The following is a 19,354-nucleotide window of genomic DNA, read 5'->3' on the forward strand; positions in this document are numbered from 1 at the left end:
CACACACACAGTAGTACAACATGTATGATGAGTCTTACAGGTAGTCCAGGGGGGCCGAGGGGACCGAGAGGACCTGAAGGACCGGCAATACCCTAAAGGACAAAACAGAGAGTGTGAATCCATAACTGCTTTGTGAAAACAGAGGAAGTTGAAACACGATGCAACTGTTTTAACTAGAATGAGGGATCGTTCGCCTGTGCCCAAGTTAATAAAACACCAAAGAAGAAGAAGATTATTGGTACAAATACAGATCAAAATCAAACAATAAAACATATATGAGTCCTAAACATTATTCATTTCCCTCAATTTTGACTGTTTTATTTTTCTATGTAGTTAAAATGAAATGTTTATCCTGCAGAAGTTTACTGTCAGAAAAGATAAATCAACTTTCTTTCTTCCCCTTCCTTCTATCTCTTTTTACTACAACTTCAGTTACTCATTCTTTTAGATTGAATGTGTTATCAGAAAGAACTCAGTTATTCTCTTCTCTCTGAAAGAACATTGTGTGGGCCTTTTAATGAGACTGCAGCGTAGTTTAGTTGACTCACATTGTCTCCCTTGGAGCCATGTTGTCCTGGGGGGCCGGGCAGACCACGGTCACCCTTCTCTCCCTGTTCTCCTGGGGGTCCGATAAGACCAATAAGCCCAGGATGGCCCTGAGGGTAGAGAACAACACACACACATATTATCAATACAGCAGTCAATAATACAGCAACACAAACATTAATAACACATCTATCTGGCAGAGGCGCTGATAATTAGGGTAATGATTGGATGGCTGGTGGCGAACAGGTCTAATCAATCTGTTAGTAAATAGGTCCATTAGTCTTAGTGTTAAGCTTGTGCTATACAAACATTCAGCTGGACAGGCTGCTCACCTTTTCTCCTTTAACGCCAGAATCTCCTTTCATACCAGGTAAACCAGGAGGACCCTGTGGACATTGAAAAAGAATACATGTTAAAGCTTCAGCTCAGATTGTACATATTATGTGAGTTCAAAGGCCAGGAGCTGCTTCTACTCACCATGGGTCCCGGAGGTCCATCTGGGCCTGGAGAACCAGGAAGACCTTGCTCTCCCTGCAAAGAAATACCAATTACAGCGTGTTCGTACTCGGCTCATGAGAAAACACGTCCCTATAAATAGCCCGGCCCCTTTACAGTATGTTCAGCAGCATATTGAAAAGCGTTTATGTGCACCTGCTCTGTAAGCTGTTTTAACAGAATCACTTTACTTACAACTGGGCCAGGGATACCCCGCAGGCCTTCAGAACCGGGCTTGCCAGGTGATCCTTGAGGACCAACGGGGCCTGTCTTTCCTTGGGGACCTTCCAAACCAGTCTCTCCCTTTAACACAAAAATAAACACAAACATTAGATTCTTGCTCATTTCCTGGAGACTAGACATCGTTGGTGGAGGTGAACTGAAAAGAGATTATTGTTGAATGTGTTACCTTAGTCCCCTTCTCTCCTTGTCTTCCCTCAGGTCCTGATATTCCATGGGGGCCCTGGAAAAAAAAGATGAGAACATTTTAGTAAATTGATATTGATAACATGAAGCAACGACAACAGAGAAGAGGACTTTACTCACTCTCTTTCCTGGGGGTCCAGAGGGACCAGACTCTCCAGTGGGTCCAGGAGAACCCTATGTTTTAAGAAATGAAAATATAATTTATTTTGTGATTTAAATGGCAACTTTCTTAAAAAACGATGATTTTTCGGCACATTGGTGCACAGCACTCACAGCTTGACCAGCCTCTCCGTCATCTCCCTTGTCACCAGCGGGTCCATCTAATCCCTGGATAGGAGATAAAGAGCCTCAGTTCTACTGCCTTGCATCAAAAACACACTGTAAGGAAAATATTGCACTTTCTATGAACTCATACGTACAGCTGCACCGGGCTCTCCAGGGGGACCAGGGTCACCAGGGAAACCACTTGGACCCTGAAAATCAATAAAACTTACTTTTACAATTTTCAGTGAGAAAACAAAGTTTGATCACAGGGTTTTTCCTTTGAGTGAGATTAAATCATTTATAAGAGAACAATGGTTTTTCTGAAGTAGGGTAGAAAAAGGCTTACGGGGCTTCCTTTGGGACCGTCATCTCCAGGGGGACCCTTAGGGCCGGGGGGTCCTGATGTACCAGCTGGACCACCCTCTCCCTTCTCTCCTCTCTCTCCTCTTGGACCCTGGAAAAAAACACAGCCATTGAGTTATTCTTATTCATGAATGATAGTGGAGAACAAATGAAAAATTGCAGTATAACTTCATAACAACATGTTATAACATTATACTTTATGCTCTTTACAGATACACTGATTTGATCATTTCATTAAATTAGTGGAAACAAAAGGATTGGTCCTTTTATTTTTAGGATGGACTTATTACAGCTGCAACTGATTGTTTAGTTAGTTCAATGGATTCATCTGTTGGTCTATTCATTGTCAGAAAATAGTGAAAAATGTCAAATCAATCCAAGGCGACCACTTTCAATTTGTCAGTCCAAAACCCAACAATATTTAATTTATGAAGAGACTGAAATACATTTGACAATTCATTAATGATCAAAAAAGTTGGCAAATGTTTTCTTTCTTGTGTGACGAATCGATAAGTTAACCAATCATTGCAGCTCTAGAACTAAATCATGTAAATATGGAGGAAGAAAACCAGGTAACTCACTGGTCCTCCGAGTTCTCCCTGAAGTCCGGGCACTCCTGTTTCTCCAGCAGCTCCCTGATAAGAGAATGAAGGGGAGGATATTAGAGGGAGAGAGAGAGAGAGAGAGACATACATTATCAGAAGTGATTTGTTGATCCAACTTGGTTCCAAAAACCCCATCATTTACAGCAGCCCCCACTGTCCCGGTGCCCTTGTCACCCATATGGGTATAGAAAGAGATGACACAAGAGATTTCAATCCATCAAGTGCAGAAAGATCGGGAGGCTGGAGCCAGGGGGGCGCTGACCTTGCTCTTCTCCCTTGACCCTGCCCATATATCTTGTCCTCGTCCCCCTGCCTTATTGGATAGTTGCTCTGTTGACTCACCTATACAGCGGGCACTATCGTTATTCACTGTCACATAAACCTAGCGTCCCCCTGCTGGGCTTTACCGCAGAATCAGCCTGCCACACCTGCTTAAGGGCTAAATATGAGCTCATGTCATATCTGGGAGGGGGCCAATCGATAGCAGAGCTCTGCAGGGCCGACGCCAAGCTGAGCAGCGATGCGCTGTAATAAGCATGTCCACATTTTCTCAAGCAAGAACAAGAGCTCTGTATTGCCAGCTGATACTCTGAATTAGTGTCTGGATGCCTTCCAAAGCAGCTCTTGTTCATCTCAGGGAATCCACTCTAAGCAGTTGCTATGCCTGTTAAAAGCATGACTGATCCTCCTGTATTAGAAGCTTGTCTTTATGCAATGTTGCATCCAAGAAGCTGTGCACAGGCTTCCACAGCATCCTCACAACAACCTGCTGACGACAGGGAGGCCACAAGCATGAGAGACAGCTGCTCGTCACAGATATTTCACAGGGATGTGTTTACAGAAAAAAGAAGCCTGAGCTCATTTGCTTGCCAGCTCTCTGCGTTGGCCAACAAAATGCCAGATCAGCTAAAGAGCGATTAGCCAGAAGACCGCTGTGTTTGTTTGCAGCGGGAAAGGACAGGCTATCCTCGGGGAGATTATAAAGGAGCCAAAGGTGATCCTATTGACTGAACCAGATAAAACAAATCACACTCTCACTACAGAGAGAAGGTGGTGAGAACAGAGCTGCAGTCCAGTGCCAACGTAGGCCTTTCATAATGAAAAAAGAGGTAACAAACAGCTCATTTGATTGTGTTGCGTTTAAATAATGCATTTATCTTCCTGCAAGTAAAGTGCCTTTGAGTTATAATTCTTACTCCCTCAACCCAGCAACTGTACTGTTGGGGATGGCAGCACGTCCACTAGACTCGCTGTGCATCTGTCACTCTGCGGCAGGGAAATATAATCATGTCTTATTTAAAAGGATATCATATAAATAGGCATGGGAAATATTAATGGATGCAGAAGCCTTTTTAAAAGAGGTATCATCCACAGTCTTTACCACGGATCAGTCAACAAACTGCTAGCCAGTGAGTCTGTCGCTTCTTAAGTGTAGTAAAAACCAGTCAACCGGATAATAAATGGATCATATCGATCTAATGGGGCTCTACCATGAGAGATGGGTACACCACCATGAGCTTTAGTGGTCTCAGATACTAAGCCAACCCGGGGATCTTTGTTGTGTTGTCTGCCTCTCTGAGATAATGGCATAGGCTTTACTTCACATCTAGAGAGACACTCAGTTATTTTGGAACAAGACCAGAGGTGCCATCTGGAACAAAAACGCTGTAGCACAATGGATATGTTGTCAATTGAAACAGTACATTTCAGCGGGCTGAGTGGACCTCCATGATGGATCATCACAGCAGCTGCTTCTATCCACTTTATACAACATAATATATAGTTTGAGTCTTCTCAGAGCACACACTGTTCTTCTCCAGGAGGCGAGGTAGCAGAGTTACAGCACTGACTGCTCAGCACTCCAAATATGAACCTGAGTGGGCGATGCTGCTTTTTGAGTTGAAACAATGTTCCAGGAGACAATTCAATTCTAACTTATGTGTGTAATTATGTGCACAAAGCAGTTTTGGTAAACAAATAAGACAACATATTTAATAATTATCACAACACAACTGAAAGGAGGTTATATGAATGTGGAGATGTCTGTGTTTACACCAAGTATAGAAGAAGAATCCTGCCAATAAAAAAATAGCATTATGCTACTGTGCTGTAACTGATCAATCAGAACCTTTTCCATCCAACTATACACAGAATAAGAGTTTACCTTTTCTCCAACAGAGCCAGGGTTTCCAATGCCACCGGGAGGTCCCTGAGGGCCGTCAGCTCCTGGGGGTCCTGAGGGGCCTCTGGGACCAGGTGGACCGGGTGGACCCTACAAACAAAGAGAGGTTAAGGTCTAATGAGTAAAGACACTTCCCATGCAAACTGTAGGTTATGTGATGTGTTAAATAATTACATTGTCTCTGCTTTATATACACTTACCATTTGACCAACGTCTCCAGTTTCACCTTTCTCACCGGGGGGACCAGGCAAGCCCTGCGGAGTGTGGAGAGAGGGTTTACTTATATTGCCTCACTCAATGTTAACAATGAGCATACATTATATGTTTCATTGCAGTCCACACCTGCAGACCAACTGGACCTGGAGGTCCGGGGAACCCTCTGGATCCTTCATCTCCCTTCTGACCAAACAGACCCTGCTGACCTCTGGGACCGGGCTCTCCATCCGCACCCTGCACAACGAGACGGATGAAAACAGTCAGGAGGTACCAGGGTTGCAGATGCAGTAGTTGAGGCCCTTACTGATCTGAACAACAACTGCAAACTATTGTTGAACAGGAAAGGTAATTATGGTGTATTTTTAAGTTGCATCATTGTCCGACACAAGGGCAATGTTTCTCTTTGGAGCCCTCTGATTTTACTCGCTGCATGCAATATGGGCATATCTTCTCTTTCGTATTTATGATTCAAAGATAAGTGCTCTTGCTGAAAGTGTTCATCTTAATTCAGAGATTAAGAGTGTTTCCAGTTCTCTTAAGTTAAAACAGTAACTAGAGTTGTTTTCCATATACTGTCAATAATGTCACTTATTTACAATTCCATTACTTTTCCTGTTTTGTTATGTTTCTGCCAAGCTATTATATTGAAGTACTTACAGCTGGACCGGGTGCTCCAACAGGTCCTTGAGGGCCGGTGGGACCAGGTGGGCCCTGCAGAGGTGAAGGAACACATTAAAGACACACTCTCCACAACTAGACATGAACTCCAAGTAAAAACAAATCAGACGTAAAATCTCAGGAAGTAAATTGAATAATAAACAATGTATTTACAAGTTCTGGAACAACTTACATGCTCTCCTTTGTCACCCTTGCCTCCTTTCTGGCCGGACTCTCCAAGCTCTCCCTGTGAAATGACATGATCACAGTGTGAAACGAAGACGGATACACTTTACCTAAGGTAATACACAAGTGACAAGAAGATTACAAAAGTGACAATTATGTTGAATTATCATAAAAAAAGCAGAAACAGATAAATAAATAATAACCTACACTCATTATACCCCCTCCTGTTCATCTTTTATTTAGAAATCTGTCTATGGATATTTTAAATACATCTCTGTTTCTCTGACAAATATAGTTCACACCTGAAGGGGTGCTTATCACGATGGCACCACTAGAAGCCAGAACAGAATAGATAATTAGTCCCAGCTAAACCTGGAGTGAAGAACTTTACAGCACTCTTTCAAAGCCTCCACATGCTGTGGGTGTTTGGAGAAGTAATGTTAATATCTGCCAAAGTCAAAGGCATTCACTTTTGGTTTGTGAGTCAGACAATGCTCTCAGTATTAGTCTTAAAACAAAGGCCTTGGAGTTGTCCGTTCCCAGTAGACAGGACTGATAATGAGAAAGTGTGTAAACAGTAGCTCGCAAGATCCTATTTATCTGCATGGCAAACCCCCTCTATCTGTGTCCGTCCGCTCCGTGAGGACTGGTGTAAGGCCAGTTAAGAACTGAAGCATTCTTCAAAGGATAAGAGATTATCCTCTGAGCCTCTCTGGCTCATTTTCCTGCAAATGTTTTTGGAGGGGATAAAGAGTCGTCCTCACTTCTGAATACTAAAGGGTCACTTTCACAAAGGCAGTCATTGCTACAAAATGCCTTCCCTCTCCTCTGTCTTTATTTTGTTTGCAGAGAAGTACAAAGCTGCAACAAGGCAGCATCGCCTTTTTAAAGATCCGCTGATCGATGCAAACCCTGTCAGACAAATTCCCATTAGAGCGTTTAAGGTCACAGCGATGGAGACAAGAAGATACCTGGCTCAGTATCTTTGTAAGGTGGTTAGGGAACACACAAACACACACAGCTTTCTGGATGTTATCATATTTCTCTTGAAGTTGATGGCAAAACAAGTAACCCACCTTGTCTCCGTCCTCTCCGGGGGGTCCAGGAGGTCCTCCAGGGCCGGGCAGACCCACAGGTCCCTGAATACCATCTCTTCCAGCTGGGCCTTGAGGTCCTTTCTCTCCCTAAATATATAAGAGTGTTAAGACATGTTTCATCTGTAAAATGGAACTACTTTCGTTTTCGTAATGTCGAGAACTAATTAGAATAAACTATATTTTCGTCATTTCAGGACCTTTTTATGAATCTGATATGATGATAATACAACTGCTTTTCAACTCATTGCTGAAAAAAACTCATGTTCTTGAACTAAAGTTCCTAATTGAATGCCAAATACTCTGTACTGTAGTTAATTTATACTCGCATTTATGTAAACAAACATACAGGTAAACACTATCCTATATATCACGCTAAGATAAAATGACTAAGTTCATGTCTTAGTATAGTGTTTAATGTGGCCTGTATTTTGCAGCAATCTCTTATGTGAGGCTCTTACGGGTCCTCCTTTCTCTCCGGAAGGCCCCGGGGGTCCCTGGGGTCCGGAACGTCCAGGCAGACCTGTAGGTCCGGCTGGGCCAGCAGGGCCGCGCTCACCAGGAGAACCCTACCAGAAAATATGAAATACATCAGAAAACATCCTAGACAACCAGGAGTCTAAGCATTAGACACGTATAGGTGAGGACTCCATTATGTAAGAAGCTGCATGGTTTGATATTATGTAAGAGCCTGGAACAATTGAGGGTGGGAACTTTGTCATGAAGACAATTCCCAGAGACAGAATATGGAAGGTGAGGGATGAGAGTGACAACGGAGGATGCAGATGCAGTAAATTGTACTCACAGCGGGTCCAGGTGGGCCATGGGGTCCTTCGCTTCCTTTCAGGCCATGAGCCCCCTGCAGAACAAAATCAAGTGAAGGCTTCAGAAAACAAACACATCTGTTGGGGAAGCACACATCCTGCCTCACACTGGACTCCCTATCTTCAAACAGGCTCAGCGTGAGGTGGAAAACCTCCTATAGTCCCCAAAGTGGAGACGAGTTGTTTACTACAACTGCTGCGAACATCTTTTATATTTCACAGGAACAGGTGGGACGCATCATTTCTTCGTCCTACAAATAAAAGGCTGCTCTGGCCATGGATTTCATTCTAACAAGTTGGCTGTAGGAAGATTGTGTGAATTGCATAACAACCAGGACTTTGTTGAGTTAGAATAGATATAACAAATTAAAGAAGTAAACAGCCTGGAGCACACTGTTCCTCTTCTGTAGCCCACTCAGGGATGTGATAGCATGTCTGATTCTTCAAGTTAACCACAGTCTCACAGCGACTTAATAGTCCAGAACTATTATGCAATAACCAAGCTGTGAGAGGTATTGGAACCGTGGGATGCTTTTGTGCTGAGCAGAGGAGAATACTCACCACAGGGCCGGGCAGACCTCTCTCTCCGGGGAAACCTCTGAGTCCAGGAGGGCCATCCTTACCGAGTGGGCCAGCAGGACCGGGGTCACCCTGTGGAGGAGAGCACAATGAATTTAATACTGTATTATGCAGTGTTTGAGTATTATATCAGTTTTATTCATTAAAACTCAAGACATAATGCATCTATGCAAAATGAGAAACCCTGATAAGCTATTTTAAACTTGAGAATAGAGGCCCAGATGATAAACAGGTGGTATTTAAATGTTAATTAAAATGTATTTTAACTAACACGCTGTCCTAATAAAGAAAATGCATTATACAGTCAGAATTAACAACCTACAAAACATCTACAGTGAGACTAACACAAGTTACCCTATCCCCCACTAACACATACTAAATACACCCAAACAATGTATTAATGATGTGATTGTCCGTTCCAAATGACATTACAATTAGTGTAGAAAAAACAAACAGATTGGTTTTGGAACCAATGATAGGTATGATTGGGTGCTGTTTCAGGATTTACCTTGGCTCCTTCCTTTCCTGCAGATCCAGGTAGACCCTGCTCACCAGGTGGGCCTGGGGGTCCAGGATGACCGCGATCTCCCATTGGTCCAGTCTCACCTGTTGGTCCCTATAATAAAAAAATAAAGTTGTAATCAGAGACACTACAGCTTTTAATCCAAGTTAAAGAGGAGGTGTGAAGCAGAGAAACTACAGCTAGAGGAACACTGTGAAAAAAATCAGCAATTCGGTTTAAAAAATATGTTACAATTTCTCCATTTATTACAAAACACGGCGTGGAGAAGCGGAGCATTTGCTGTGTGGGAGGCCTACTTGTCATTAAGGCCACATACAGCTCCGTTATTATCAATGTTCTCAGCTGGCATTAGCAGAGAGGCTGGGAGGGAAAGTCTGTTCAAAGCTACTGAATAATGGATGAAGACCCCGTTGCTAATATGAAAGAGGATAAACAACAATTAAGTTATGTGCAATAAGGACAAATTGTTGTTCTTTTGGTCTGAAAAACTGCTTAAACCTCACTGTTTAAACACTTGCATAAACTCAGAATCTTAGGCTTGCAAAGGAAGGCTACTTATCTGTGCAAGTCTAAAGGGTATTCAGTTGTGAGGTTTAGCAAAAATGCATGTGTTAGGGAAATGCTAACCATGCGACTAAATACATCTGAGTGGAAAAAGCTGCAAGAAAAGTTTGTAAAATGATGTCTTGATATCGTTTTGTGGCTGCTTTTGCATTCTGAGTTCACCGTTTCTTAAAGTTTTCTTAAAGGTCATTTTGTGGGTGAAGTATTTATTTCATTATGATTTATAACGAGTCTCTGAACAGTTGTTTTAACATAAAAACAGATACATATTTGCTATTATACATGCCACCTTACATGTAAGGAAGTAACACAATGGTTAGTGACTGTGACTCACCTGAGGTCCAACCACACCTGGGGGGCCAGGAGGGCCAGTCTTGCCTTGGAATCCCTGTTTATTATAGAAGAGAAACAGAGTTACATCCCATATGTCTGACTCTGGTTGAATACAGATGAAGAGCTGAGTAATAGATTACTTACAGTCTCTCCTCTCTGTCCAGGATGTCCGGGCAGTCCGTCTTTTCCTGCGGGTCCCTGAGAAATACAAACACATATATGAATGTCAATCTAAGAGAGACAAAAGGACAAGGTATGATGGGTTTGTATGCATGGTGGTGTGTGGTGTATGAGTTTGGACTTACAGGAGGGCCCTTTGGTCCTGGGAAACCTGTTGGTCCCTGAGGCCCTGGCAGACCCTGAAACAGACGACAAATGACTCCTGGTCAATAATCAGTTGACTCTTCATGTTATGAGACTAAAGTTACCCTGGATTACAATGGGAAATAGGAAATGGGAAACAACATTCACAGCACGTCTTTATTGATCTAAACATTCAGCTTTAGTCCATATCTGTTGGCGTTCAGACCTTCAAAAACAACATTTATTCTGAGGTGAGAAAACGGTTTCATTTCCTGCAGCCACACACAAAGGGAGGCATGCACCTGTAGGCGTACTAATAGACATTCAAAACTTCATGTTTTCAAGCTCAAAACAGGCTTCAAAACTTTAATAAAACTGACATTCAGTACAGCCCTTTCCCACGGACAGAGACAGGGCTGTGTGTGAATGTCGGCCTGTGAGGAGATATATGCTACATTTTCAATAGTAAAAGTCTTTGGACTAGAAAAACAGACTCCATGTTGAAATGTCCTATTGTCTTAATATCGTCACTTGTAACAATGGAATATTATGAAATGTTTTAAAGGAAGTGTAGTGTGATGAACTTACCCTCTCGCCAAGAGGTCCTGGTGGGCCGTCATTTCCTGAGGTACCCTGAAGAGACAAAATAAAGAGTTAGTGGTGAACTTGTTCTACAGTGTTTGCAAGAAAGAGTCAGAGAAATATTTGACGCACCTTTGGTCCATTCTTTCCTGTTGGTCCCCTTGCTCCTCTCTCTCCTCGAGGCCCCTTGGGAACAAAACAAAGGTGATTAAAATCATAAAAAGGGTCTTATTTGTGACATGAAATTGGTTGTTCACATTTAATGGTCCCTCATTATACTATTTTTCAACAATATATTAAAGGTATATAGATATATACAAAACATTTCTCTGAAGTGTTTGGCTGAAACACCAAACAGATCATTGTAGCATCCCATAATCCCCTCTGTTTCAGCCCTGTTTCAAAAGTGCTTATTCGGTGTCTGTAGCTTTAAATGCTAATGAGCTGCTGCTGGCCACACCCCTCTGAGAAGTGATTGGTTAAAAGAAACACAATGGTGCTCTAGGGAGAGATTCAGGTGGTAAGGTTACCTTGGTTGGTTATTGGCTAAAATACAGCTGTGACATCACAAAGTGGCCAAATCTGATCAGCTCAATTTCAGGTAGGATTTAGATATAAACGGATCAGGACAAAAGAGAGAGAATCTTTTTTCCTGAAACTTGTGTCTCTAAACACACTTGCTACACATATTTATTTATAAAAGACATGAAAAAGTGGATTTTGCGTAATAGGTGACCTTTAAATCTGGGTGGATTTCCCTTAAGCCTGCCCAGGTTGAACTTCCCTTTTCTCTCAGGTGCCAAGCCTGCCATCTGTATACAAGCAGGAGTCTGCTGAGTAAGACTTACCGTTGGTCCCCTCTGTCCGCGTGGGCCAGACTTCCCTGCCAATCCCTGTGGACACGCAGAACACACACAACGATCAAAGGAGTCCCATCATTAGGAGGCTGCATCCTCAAGAAGAATAAATCCAACCCCAGCAGACGGTGAACATTTGCAAACAGATTTCAACAGATTTGTGCAATTTCAGAAGCTCAGATATTATCATTAAGTTTAAAAATTACCGTAGAAATTCATTTCAACTTCAGAAAAGTACATTTTATTCAACCCTAATGCACAATATAATTATTGCAATGACAGCAGCTGCATAAAACTTTAATGAGAAAAACAATGATATCTTTAAAGTTTCAATAAAGTGCTGTGAAAAATATGTTAATGGGACTATTATCCCGTTCTGTCCGGGAGCGCGGTCTCATAAACTTCACAAATGTTTGGTGAAGATGAAAAGCTTTATGTGGCCCACTCCGCTTGTGGGGGCAAACCATTACTCTTGCAGGCAAGCTAATGGCCCATCCCTTAGACAAAGAAAATGAAACATTGCTCAAGCGCCGCAAAGTAATAAACAATGCTTTCTGTGGTTGGAAATGAGTTGTGTAAGTGGTAAAGAAGAAGGAATGCAATTGTCTTTCTGCCCTTGGTAAAAATCTTTATGTTAGAGCATTGCAACTTACTCTGGATTGATAGGTCTGGAGCCGGGACAGGAGCCTGTCTCCAGCCCTACGGCCGTATTGATCCTACCCTTGAGCGAATGAGAAGAATAATAAAAAGCTATTTGACATACCCGAGCTCCTTTCTCTCCGTTGGCTCCTGGGAATCCTTGGAAACCTTGAGATCCCTGAGTGAGAGAAAACAAGTAATTAATACTTTGAGAGACAAACCTTATATATTATATCACTTGTTTATTCCCTGATATATCCCGGATATATTAACTGCAACAGGAGGTGGGGTGCACAATAAATCAGAGCAGTGTTTTATTGATGTCATATCAGGAGCAGAGCGCTGAGAGCAAAAGGCATTTTCAAATCCCTGTGTGTGTTTGATCAGAGAGCTTCAAGCCTGTCAGACTGAAGGATGAGCCGTCAACAGTTCAGCGGAGCAGACACACATGAACACGTATGAATATTTCATTCCCTTTCCGACATTCGGGTATAGTGACACTTTGGCCAATTACATTGTGTCCCTTCTCATTATTGTTTTAAATTACAGTTAACTCATAACGGTGAACTAATGGCAATATCTTTGAGGAATACATGTGTGTAATTACCTTTGGTCCTTGTCTTCCTGGGTATCCGGGGAGTCCGGGAACTCCGAGTTTACCCTGGGAATGAGAAAGAAAAACATGTGATTTTAGATAACTTGAAAAACATTAAGCATTGCTTATTTGATAAGTTGTGGGATTCATTAGAAAGCTCCGTCTCTTTTTCCGTTATTTTATGAAATGGTACAGGGTGCATTATGTCTAATAGTTTATTCTTGTGATGCAAATATGAATTACTAAATGTACTATTACCGGTATATATTTTTATCAAATATTGCTATAATTATAATATTAAATAATGTGTTATATTTGAATTGTCTGTTTTTTTGTACATTTATATTTCTGTGGATATTTCAATTTTTCTTTATTTTTTAATATTTATAAAAACCTTTTTTTATAAGAGTTCTCATTTTTTACAACTTATTTGTACTTTAGTTTATACCAAAACTATTTTCTTATATGTGTAAAACTACTTGGTAATCAACCTGGTTCTGATTCTGAAACTAGAGATATATATGCCTGTATATGACATTTGATATGAATGTGACCTTTTACTTGTAATATTTTTCATTTTCGATGGTTTATCAGTTATGTAAACTCAAACCATCATTAGTAGTATTTCTATTCACTGTTGTTCTGATAAGCCAGCATACTAAATGCAAAGCAAACAGACTGCAATATATTACAAATGCACAGCTTTGACTGTAAGTACAATAGTAGTGTTATCCTATAAACCACATTAAGATAAGAACACCTGCTAACACAGCAGCCTGTATTAGAGCCTGCTCAGTGTTTGAATGTTGCCTGCTGTGCACGCTCCAATCAAATATGCAAATGACTCTGCTGTGAAACTCGTGTTAGATGCAGTGTTAGCCACCATAATGAAAATTCTATTCAGATTAGGAACAAGTACTCTAGGCTTTAAGGACAATAAACACATGATTGTAGTAACTGTTGAACCTTAAAACTTCGGCTAATGACTTTCTGAATCAGATTGTGTAGGAGTTTGTTGGCAGAGTCTCGTAGGTGCTCCACTGTTCAAGCTCATTTTAAGGCTTTAGCAAAAGAAGAGGCTGCACCCTCCAGAGAAAAATTACAATGTATTTATTATTTTACCAAATCTGAGGTATTGTCAGCAATACATACTCAGTGTTCAATTGAACAATAAGAATAAGAGCTCAATCCTTTCTGATCTGTTCAGAAGAGAACGATCAGAATAACTATTCTCCTTGTTTAGCCTTGCTGAGAGATCCTTCTAGATCAAACATGACTGATGATACAAACGACTACGTGTTTTTGATCAGGCAGTGACACATTAAAGCATTGAGACCTGGTTTTGGAAGTCAAACTGAAGACCTTACCTTTTCACCAGATGGGCCGAGAGGACCAGAATCTCCTAAGAGACCTGAGCGACCCTTGGGACCCTCGGGACCGTCCTCTCCTCTGGGTCCTCCTGGGCCGAGCTCTCCCTGGAAATTACAGCAAGTGCAAAAGCAAAATATTACATTTACATGCCTTAAATATTCAATCAGTTTCACCATAATCAGAATAGTTTATTTATCTTGGGGGAATTGCTTTACAGTTGCTCAATTTAAGAATTAAAAAATATAAAAAAGAAATAACAATATACATAAATAAATAGATAGATAAATTAACACATAAATAAGATTAATTAAATGTATTATATTAATTAATAAAAAATATATATAATATATATTTTAAAAATAAATGTTAAAGTAAAGTTATTAAAAATATAAAAAATAGGTATGGTTTAAGTCTAAACACATACTTTAAAATACTTAAATGTTATCTTGTAATATTTGGGATTTTGTATTTATTTATTTTAATATTTAAATCATTGCCTTGACTAGAACCTTTTCTCTATCCTGCCTTTTGCGTGTGCACTGTCAATCAATCATGCTCAGTAACCTTTATTCCAAAAATGAATACATATGGAGACATACTTGTGAAACCTGACTTTTGTGATGTCATTAACAGTATTGTCATTTCATCACATTTGTATTATAAGGGCAACTTTTTATTTGAAAACAAACAAGTCTATCCCAGATATAACCCAGGTCTTTGTTTTAAAACTCCTGGTAGAGTATAGTCGAGGATTGTTCCTTGCTGCCTGCCTCTAAAAGCATTTAGCCACCCTATTATCCTCACTCTATAACCCTGCTCCCCTTATAGCAGGACACCCGCTAAATAACAAAGCACAAACTGGCTCTGACAACCAGTCGCTGCTGCGGAGACCCAGTGCTGTGTGAAAGGTATCCAGTTAATATGGACTAGTATAAAGCCTGGTGGGAAGTTCCACACACACTAGTGCACATAAAACGACATCAAGCAAACTGTACTTGACTCACACTTGTAAGCTCATCAAAGAGAACCCTTTGAATTGAACACACACACTTTTCATAGGCATGTTTTCAAATAAGCCATTTAGATTCTGGTCCATGTGTATCTCCTCCAGAATAGAGTGCCTTCTCAAATCCTTGCTTTCATCTGGATCTGCTACATCTCCAGATTAAAACAGGCTGGAGCCCCGAGTCCCTTTTGCAGGTTTGAAGATTTAGAGTGCCATTGATTTCTCCTTCCTCTCTATGCTCAGTTATAAAGCCTGGTCGGGGATTGTGGGGGTTGATGTTTGAAGTTTGGTCGGAGCCATTCATGTTTCTCACTGTAAGAGACTGTTTCCCGACTACTTGACATTGTAAATCCATAATGCAGTTTGGGGGAGGAAACCGTTCCTATGTACACCTTTCAAATGTGTGCTTTTCTCTAAAAGCTGCCGAGGTGAAGACTTATTTGAAAGAGGTGATAGAAGTGGAATTGGAAACTGCTCACGTAAACACACTGGCTAACAGCTGGCAATGGGAGCAACACCTTATGTTTGCTCATTACCCACAATTCCACAGGAGTCACAGAGGGTTAGGCCGTAAGGGGCTAAAAATCCCATGGGGTGCTTTCACTCAGGTAAAGGTGGCCCCAAACAAAACTAAACCCAGGAAACAACGTAGAGTGCTGAAGTTACATTAGTGTCATTCATCTGATGTAGCAATACACCAATTTTTACTTGAAGTAAATGTTAAAAGGCCCCTATTTGCTCATTTTCAGGTTGATATTTGTATGTTATGCCTCTAATTTTGTCTGCTTTGATTAGTTAGCTTGCCAGCTCTGTTGTGATTGGTCAACCGCTTAGAGATGTCCCGCCCCTTAGCCTATCATTTACAATGCGTTGCAGCGCTAGCCAATAGAAGCAAGATTTACATAACGATGACACTATATTATGGAAGTAATCAAAGGAGCCCAATGAAGAGAAAACTCACTGGGATTTTAGCCTTTGCAGACCATTAACATGCACAAAAACCTATATAACTAGAAGAAAGGGAAAACCACCAAAAGGCATGATAGGGCCCCTTTAAAATGACACTATACAAAACACCTCACAAGTTTTCATTATGCAATCCTCCCTGCCTCTATGTAGCCAGCAACCTTTCACAATAAAAGCCCTGGATAAGTATATAACATCCACGTTGACGTAGGAATAAAGAAGATTTTTTTTTAATCCTATTTACTTGTACAGTAGTAACAGGTTTAAAAACATGCAGCCTATTAATACTGCCATGTGTTTTATGCTACCATTATCATATTACTTAGACATGGGTTTTCATGATTGTTTCTTAATTTGCATGGTCCACAAACTAGTAGATCGATCTACCGTACTTGTTTACATAGAAATCAACAGACAGCAAATATGTCATCAACGCCTCTGTTTGTAGTTTGCTTCAGCACTAATGCAGTGTGTTCTGTGTGGTCTGTAGCTAGAGGACAACAGAAAGCAATCTGATTGTCTTTGCAGTAGCGGCAACAACACAAACACCACTTGGTAACACTAGAACTGCCACTTTGATTCATTTGAATGATGCTTCCAACGCTCTAGAAGTGATTGACAGATACTGCTGAGTACATTACAAACAAGGAAGCCTTACCCTGTCGCCCTTGATTCCCAAATCTCCCTTGAAGCCGGGGAATCCATCTTCTCCCTGGGTAAGAGAATGGAAGAGACGAATGGGTTAGGATGTAATAAAGGGATGGGATATAATGGGATAACACAGGTGTTTCAACCATTTGTGTGAATATGCAGACACACACTCAAAGACAAGCACACCAACACAGATGCAGAGTCTTGGCAAGATCCCCTGTTGCCATAGAAACCGTATATATCCTTTCTTTTCTTCTGTACCAGCAATAGTTACACAGGATTTCATTGAGATTACCATTAGTATGAAACACTCCATGCAAGACTCACTACAAATGTATTATTCAAACATTTCTCTGACATCACTGGTCTATTTCTTTCACACAGACACGTTCCAAGACGTAAAGCCAATAGGTCTGAGCTCTCTCACCTTTCCACCCTTGTGTCCTTTCAGACCGCGGACACCGTCGGCTCCCTGTGATGCAAGAACAGAAAGATGTTACAGGTGGGAAAGGTGCATGTTAGACAAAATGCAAGGGTTCAATTGATTCAGGCTGCCATTGGGAATGAAAATGAGTTCTTAAGTTCTTGCCTGGTTACAGTAATGTTAAGGAAATACAATGGAGACTAGCATTTAGTCCCACCATGAGCGAGGAAGATATTCACCAATGTGATGTTAACAGTTATTCTTTCTGAATCACAGCTGCTAAGTGATTGAAGTCTGACGGAAAGGATCTTTTTTTCTCTTTAATGTGTCGAACAAGGGTGCTATGAAGGGGGATATTATGTAATTGATGCATTGAGATGTGTTTTATGCATTACAAATACTCACTACTTTTCTTGACCCTTCATCTTATCTTCCCAGACACTTCAGACATCAGCCATGTAACTGTGGGACCTTTAGCTAAAAGTCAAGCCACTCTTGTGATCCCCTCTCTCAGCGGAGGAATAAATGACTGGATCAGTCCAAGCCAAGATTTTATTTGATGGGATTTCTTTTGTCTTGGTTTTATCAGGCAGCTACTGATGAAGGGACGAGGGCCTTGAGCCGCCATCAGCCCTGTGACTAACCCTAGCAGCACCTTGTGCAAGCAAAGGGATGCAAGATCTGAAAAGATGACTTTCAAGTCTTATCCTTTGCATTATCACGACCTGTTTGACAAAAGCAGAGGCCATTCTATTCTAGACATCTAGACAGGAAGTTAATCAGTAAACTAGGGCTTTTAATTTTTTAGCAGCTTTCTACAAAATCACACTAAATTGTTGGACAACCTCGGAAGTTATAAAGTTCTGTATTTCTCAGAAAGGTTTCTATAAGATAATGGGCAACATTAGACCCATAACAGTTGTTAATTGCCAGGCAGAATGACCTGATGATAATTACAAATGATTTTATTAGTGGTTGAAATTCATCTCACCTTCACACCTCGGGGCCCGGGATAACCAAGGGGTCCTTGAGGGCCAGCAGGGCCCTGCGGAGAGAGGGGGTTAGAAAGAGCTTGTAGCAAACATGCGCATGCAGTACACACATTAAGTTATCAACATTAATGCTGAATGTTTCATGTAAATGATTCTACAATAGGATAATAGAAGGGGAAATAAAGTAAAAAAACATTAACAAAATAACCAATGCAAGCTACTAAAGAAAATCACTTACCAAGTGTCCTTTCTCTCCGTTAGGCCCTTCCTTTCCAGGGTGACCCTGTGAATGATTTACAAAGCACATTATTGCATCTCATAATTAGATAATTACCACCATAAATACTACAACACATTAGTTATCACTATAAAAGAAGGGTAACGTTGTAAAACTTTGCAGGATGTATGGAACTGAAAAAAGACTTTGTTGGGAAGTGTCATTAGCACTACCGGTTATTACTGGGCACTAAAAGCCAACAATTGCCGTTTTGGGATTTCAAATAATAGGAAGCACATACAGTACACTCATGTTTGGATGTCCGGTAAAAAGAAGAAGAGGAAAAATTGAAGGAAATTGGTTTTATTCACACGAGACAGAAAGGCTCTGCAAAGCCTCAGAAGGGTTTTTAGTGACGTTATAGAGGGCGGGGGAAGGGATACAAGAGAGGACATAAAGAAGGGGCATGGAGGGAGCATTGAAACTGAGTGAAAGAATACTGCGGTTGATTCAAGATGCAACAAATGGAGGAATACAAAAAGATGAGTGTGTAAATGGCCGAGCTATTTCCACTCCAAAAAGACTCTGAAAGCCATTAAAGGGCCGGGGGACATTGTAAAGGGTCTGCAGTCCAACATCTCTTCTCACTCTCCTTCACCAAATCCCTATCTATTTTTCTTTAGTTATTCACATTTCACAGCCTCTCTTTTTGCTGCCACCGAATGCCTTTGAGACACACCTGCCATTAGTGCAGGTGTGTCTGTGCTGCCTGAGCAAAGATGGGAAGAGAGTGATTGAGGGCGGGTTGTATCACACACGTCTAAGAAAAATCCATATCTCAGTGTGTTTTGAGAGCTTTTTAAACATGTTCTGCTTTGAAAGCGTTGATTCCTA

General features: G+C 41.1%; 1 protein-coding gene across 3 annotated transcripts in view; it reads right to left on the reverse strand.

The window, feature by feature from the left end:
* Positions 1-19,354, reverse strand: part of col5a1 (procollagen, type V, alpha 1) — a 78,234-nt gene that overhangs the window by 9,339 nt on the left and 49,541 nt on the right. For all 3 annotated transcript variants that reach the window (XM_010793820.1, XM_010793819.1, XM_010793817.1), the window contains 34 exons: positions 18,482-18,526; positions 18,243-18,296; positions 17,255-17,299; positions 16,835-16,888; positions 14,201-14,308; positions 12,846-12,899; positions 12,363-12,416; positions 11,591-11,635; positions 10,875-10,928; positions 10,749-10,793; positions 10,163-10,216; positions 10,002-10,055; positions 9,859-9,912; positions 8,946-9,053; positions 8,420-8,509; positions 7,840-7,893; positions 7,496-7,603; positions 7,017-7,124; positions 5,948-6,001; positions 5,755-5,808; positions 5,224-5,331; positions 5,082-5,135; positions 4,864-4,971; positions 2,676-2,729; positions 2,078-2,185; positions 1,887-1,940; positions 1,741-1,794; positions 1,588-1,641; positions 1,451-1,504; positions 1,237-1,344; positions 1,024-1,077; positions 879-932; positions 549-656; positions 39-92 (listed from right to left, as the gene is read on the reverse strand). In XM_010793820.1, coding sequence (XP_010792122.1) covers positions 39-92; positions 549-656; positions 879-932; positions 1,024-1,077; positions 1,237-1,344; positions 1,451-1,504; positions 1,588-1,641; positions 1,741-1,794; positions 1,887-1,940; positions 2,078-2,185; positions 2,676-2,729; positions 4,864-4,971; positions 5,082-5,135; positions 5,224-5,331; positions 5,755-5,808; positions 5,948-6,001; positions 7,017-7,124; positions 7,496-7,603; positions 7,840-7,893; positions 8,420-8,509; positions 8,946-9,053; positions 9,859-9,912; positions 10,002-10,055; positions 10,163-10,216; positions 10,749-10,793; positions 10,875-10,928; positions 11,591-11,635; positions 12,363-12,416; positions 12,846-12,899; positions 14,201-14,308; positions 16,835-16,888; positions 17,255-17,299; positions 18,243-18,296; positions 18,482-18,526 — 2,322 coding nt within the window. The remainder of the gene's footprint in view (positions 1-38; positions 93-548; positions 657-878; positions 933-1,023; positions 1,078-1,236; positions 1,345-1,450; positions 1,505-1,587; positions 1,642-1,740; positions 1,795-1,886; positions 1,941-2,077; positions 2,186-2,675; positions 2,730-4,863; positions 4,972-5,081; positions 5,136-5,223; positions 5,332-5,754; positions 5,809-5,947; positions 6,002-7,016; positions 7,125-7,495; positions 7,604-7,839; positions 7,894-8,419; positions 8,510-8,945; positions 9,054-9,858; positions 9,913-10,001; positions 10,056-10,162; positions 10,217-10,748; positions 10,794-10,874; positions 10,929-11,590; positions 11,636-12,362; positions 12,417-12,845; positions 12,900-14,200; positions 14,309-16,834; positions 16,889-17,254; positions 17,300-18,242; positions 18,297-18,481; positions 18,527-19,354) is intronic.

This window comes from Notothenia coriiceps, unplaced genomic scaffold (genome assembly GCF_000735185.1).
Source record: "Notothenia coriiceps isolate Sejong01 unplaced genomic scaffold, NC01 NC01_scaffold00037244, whole genome shotgun sequence".
In the NCBI taxonomy this organism is placed as follows: Eukaryota; Metazoa; Chordata; class Actinopteri; order Perciformes; family Nototheniidae; genus Notothenia; species Notothenia coriiceps.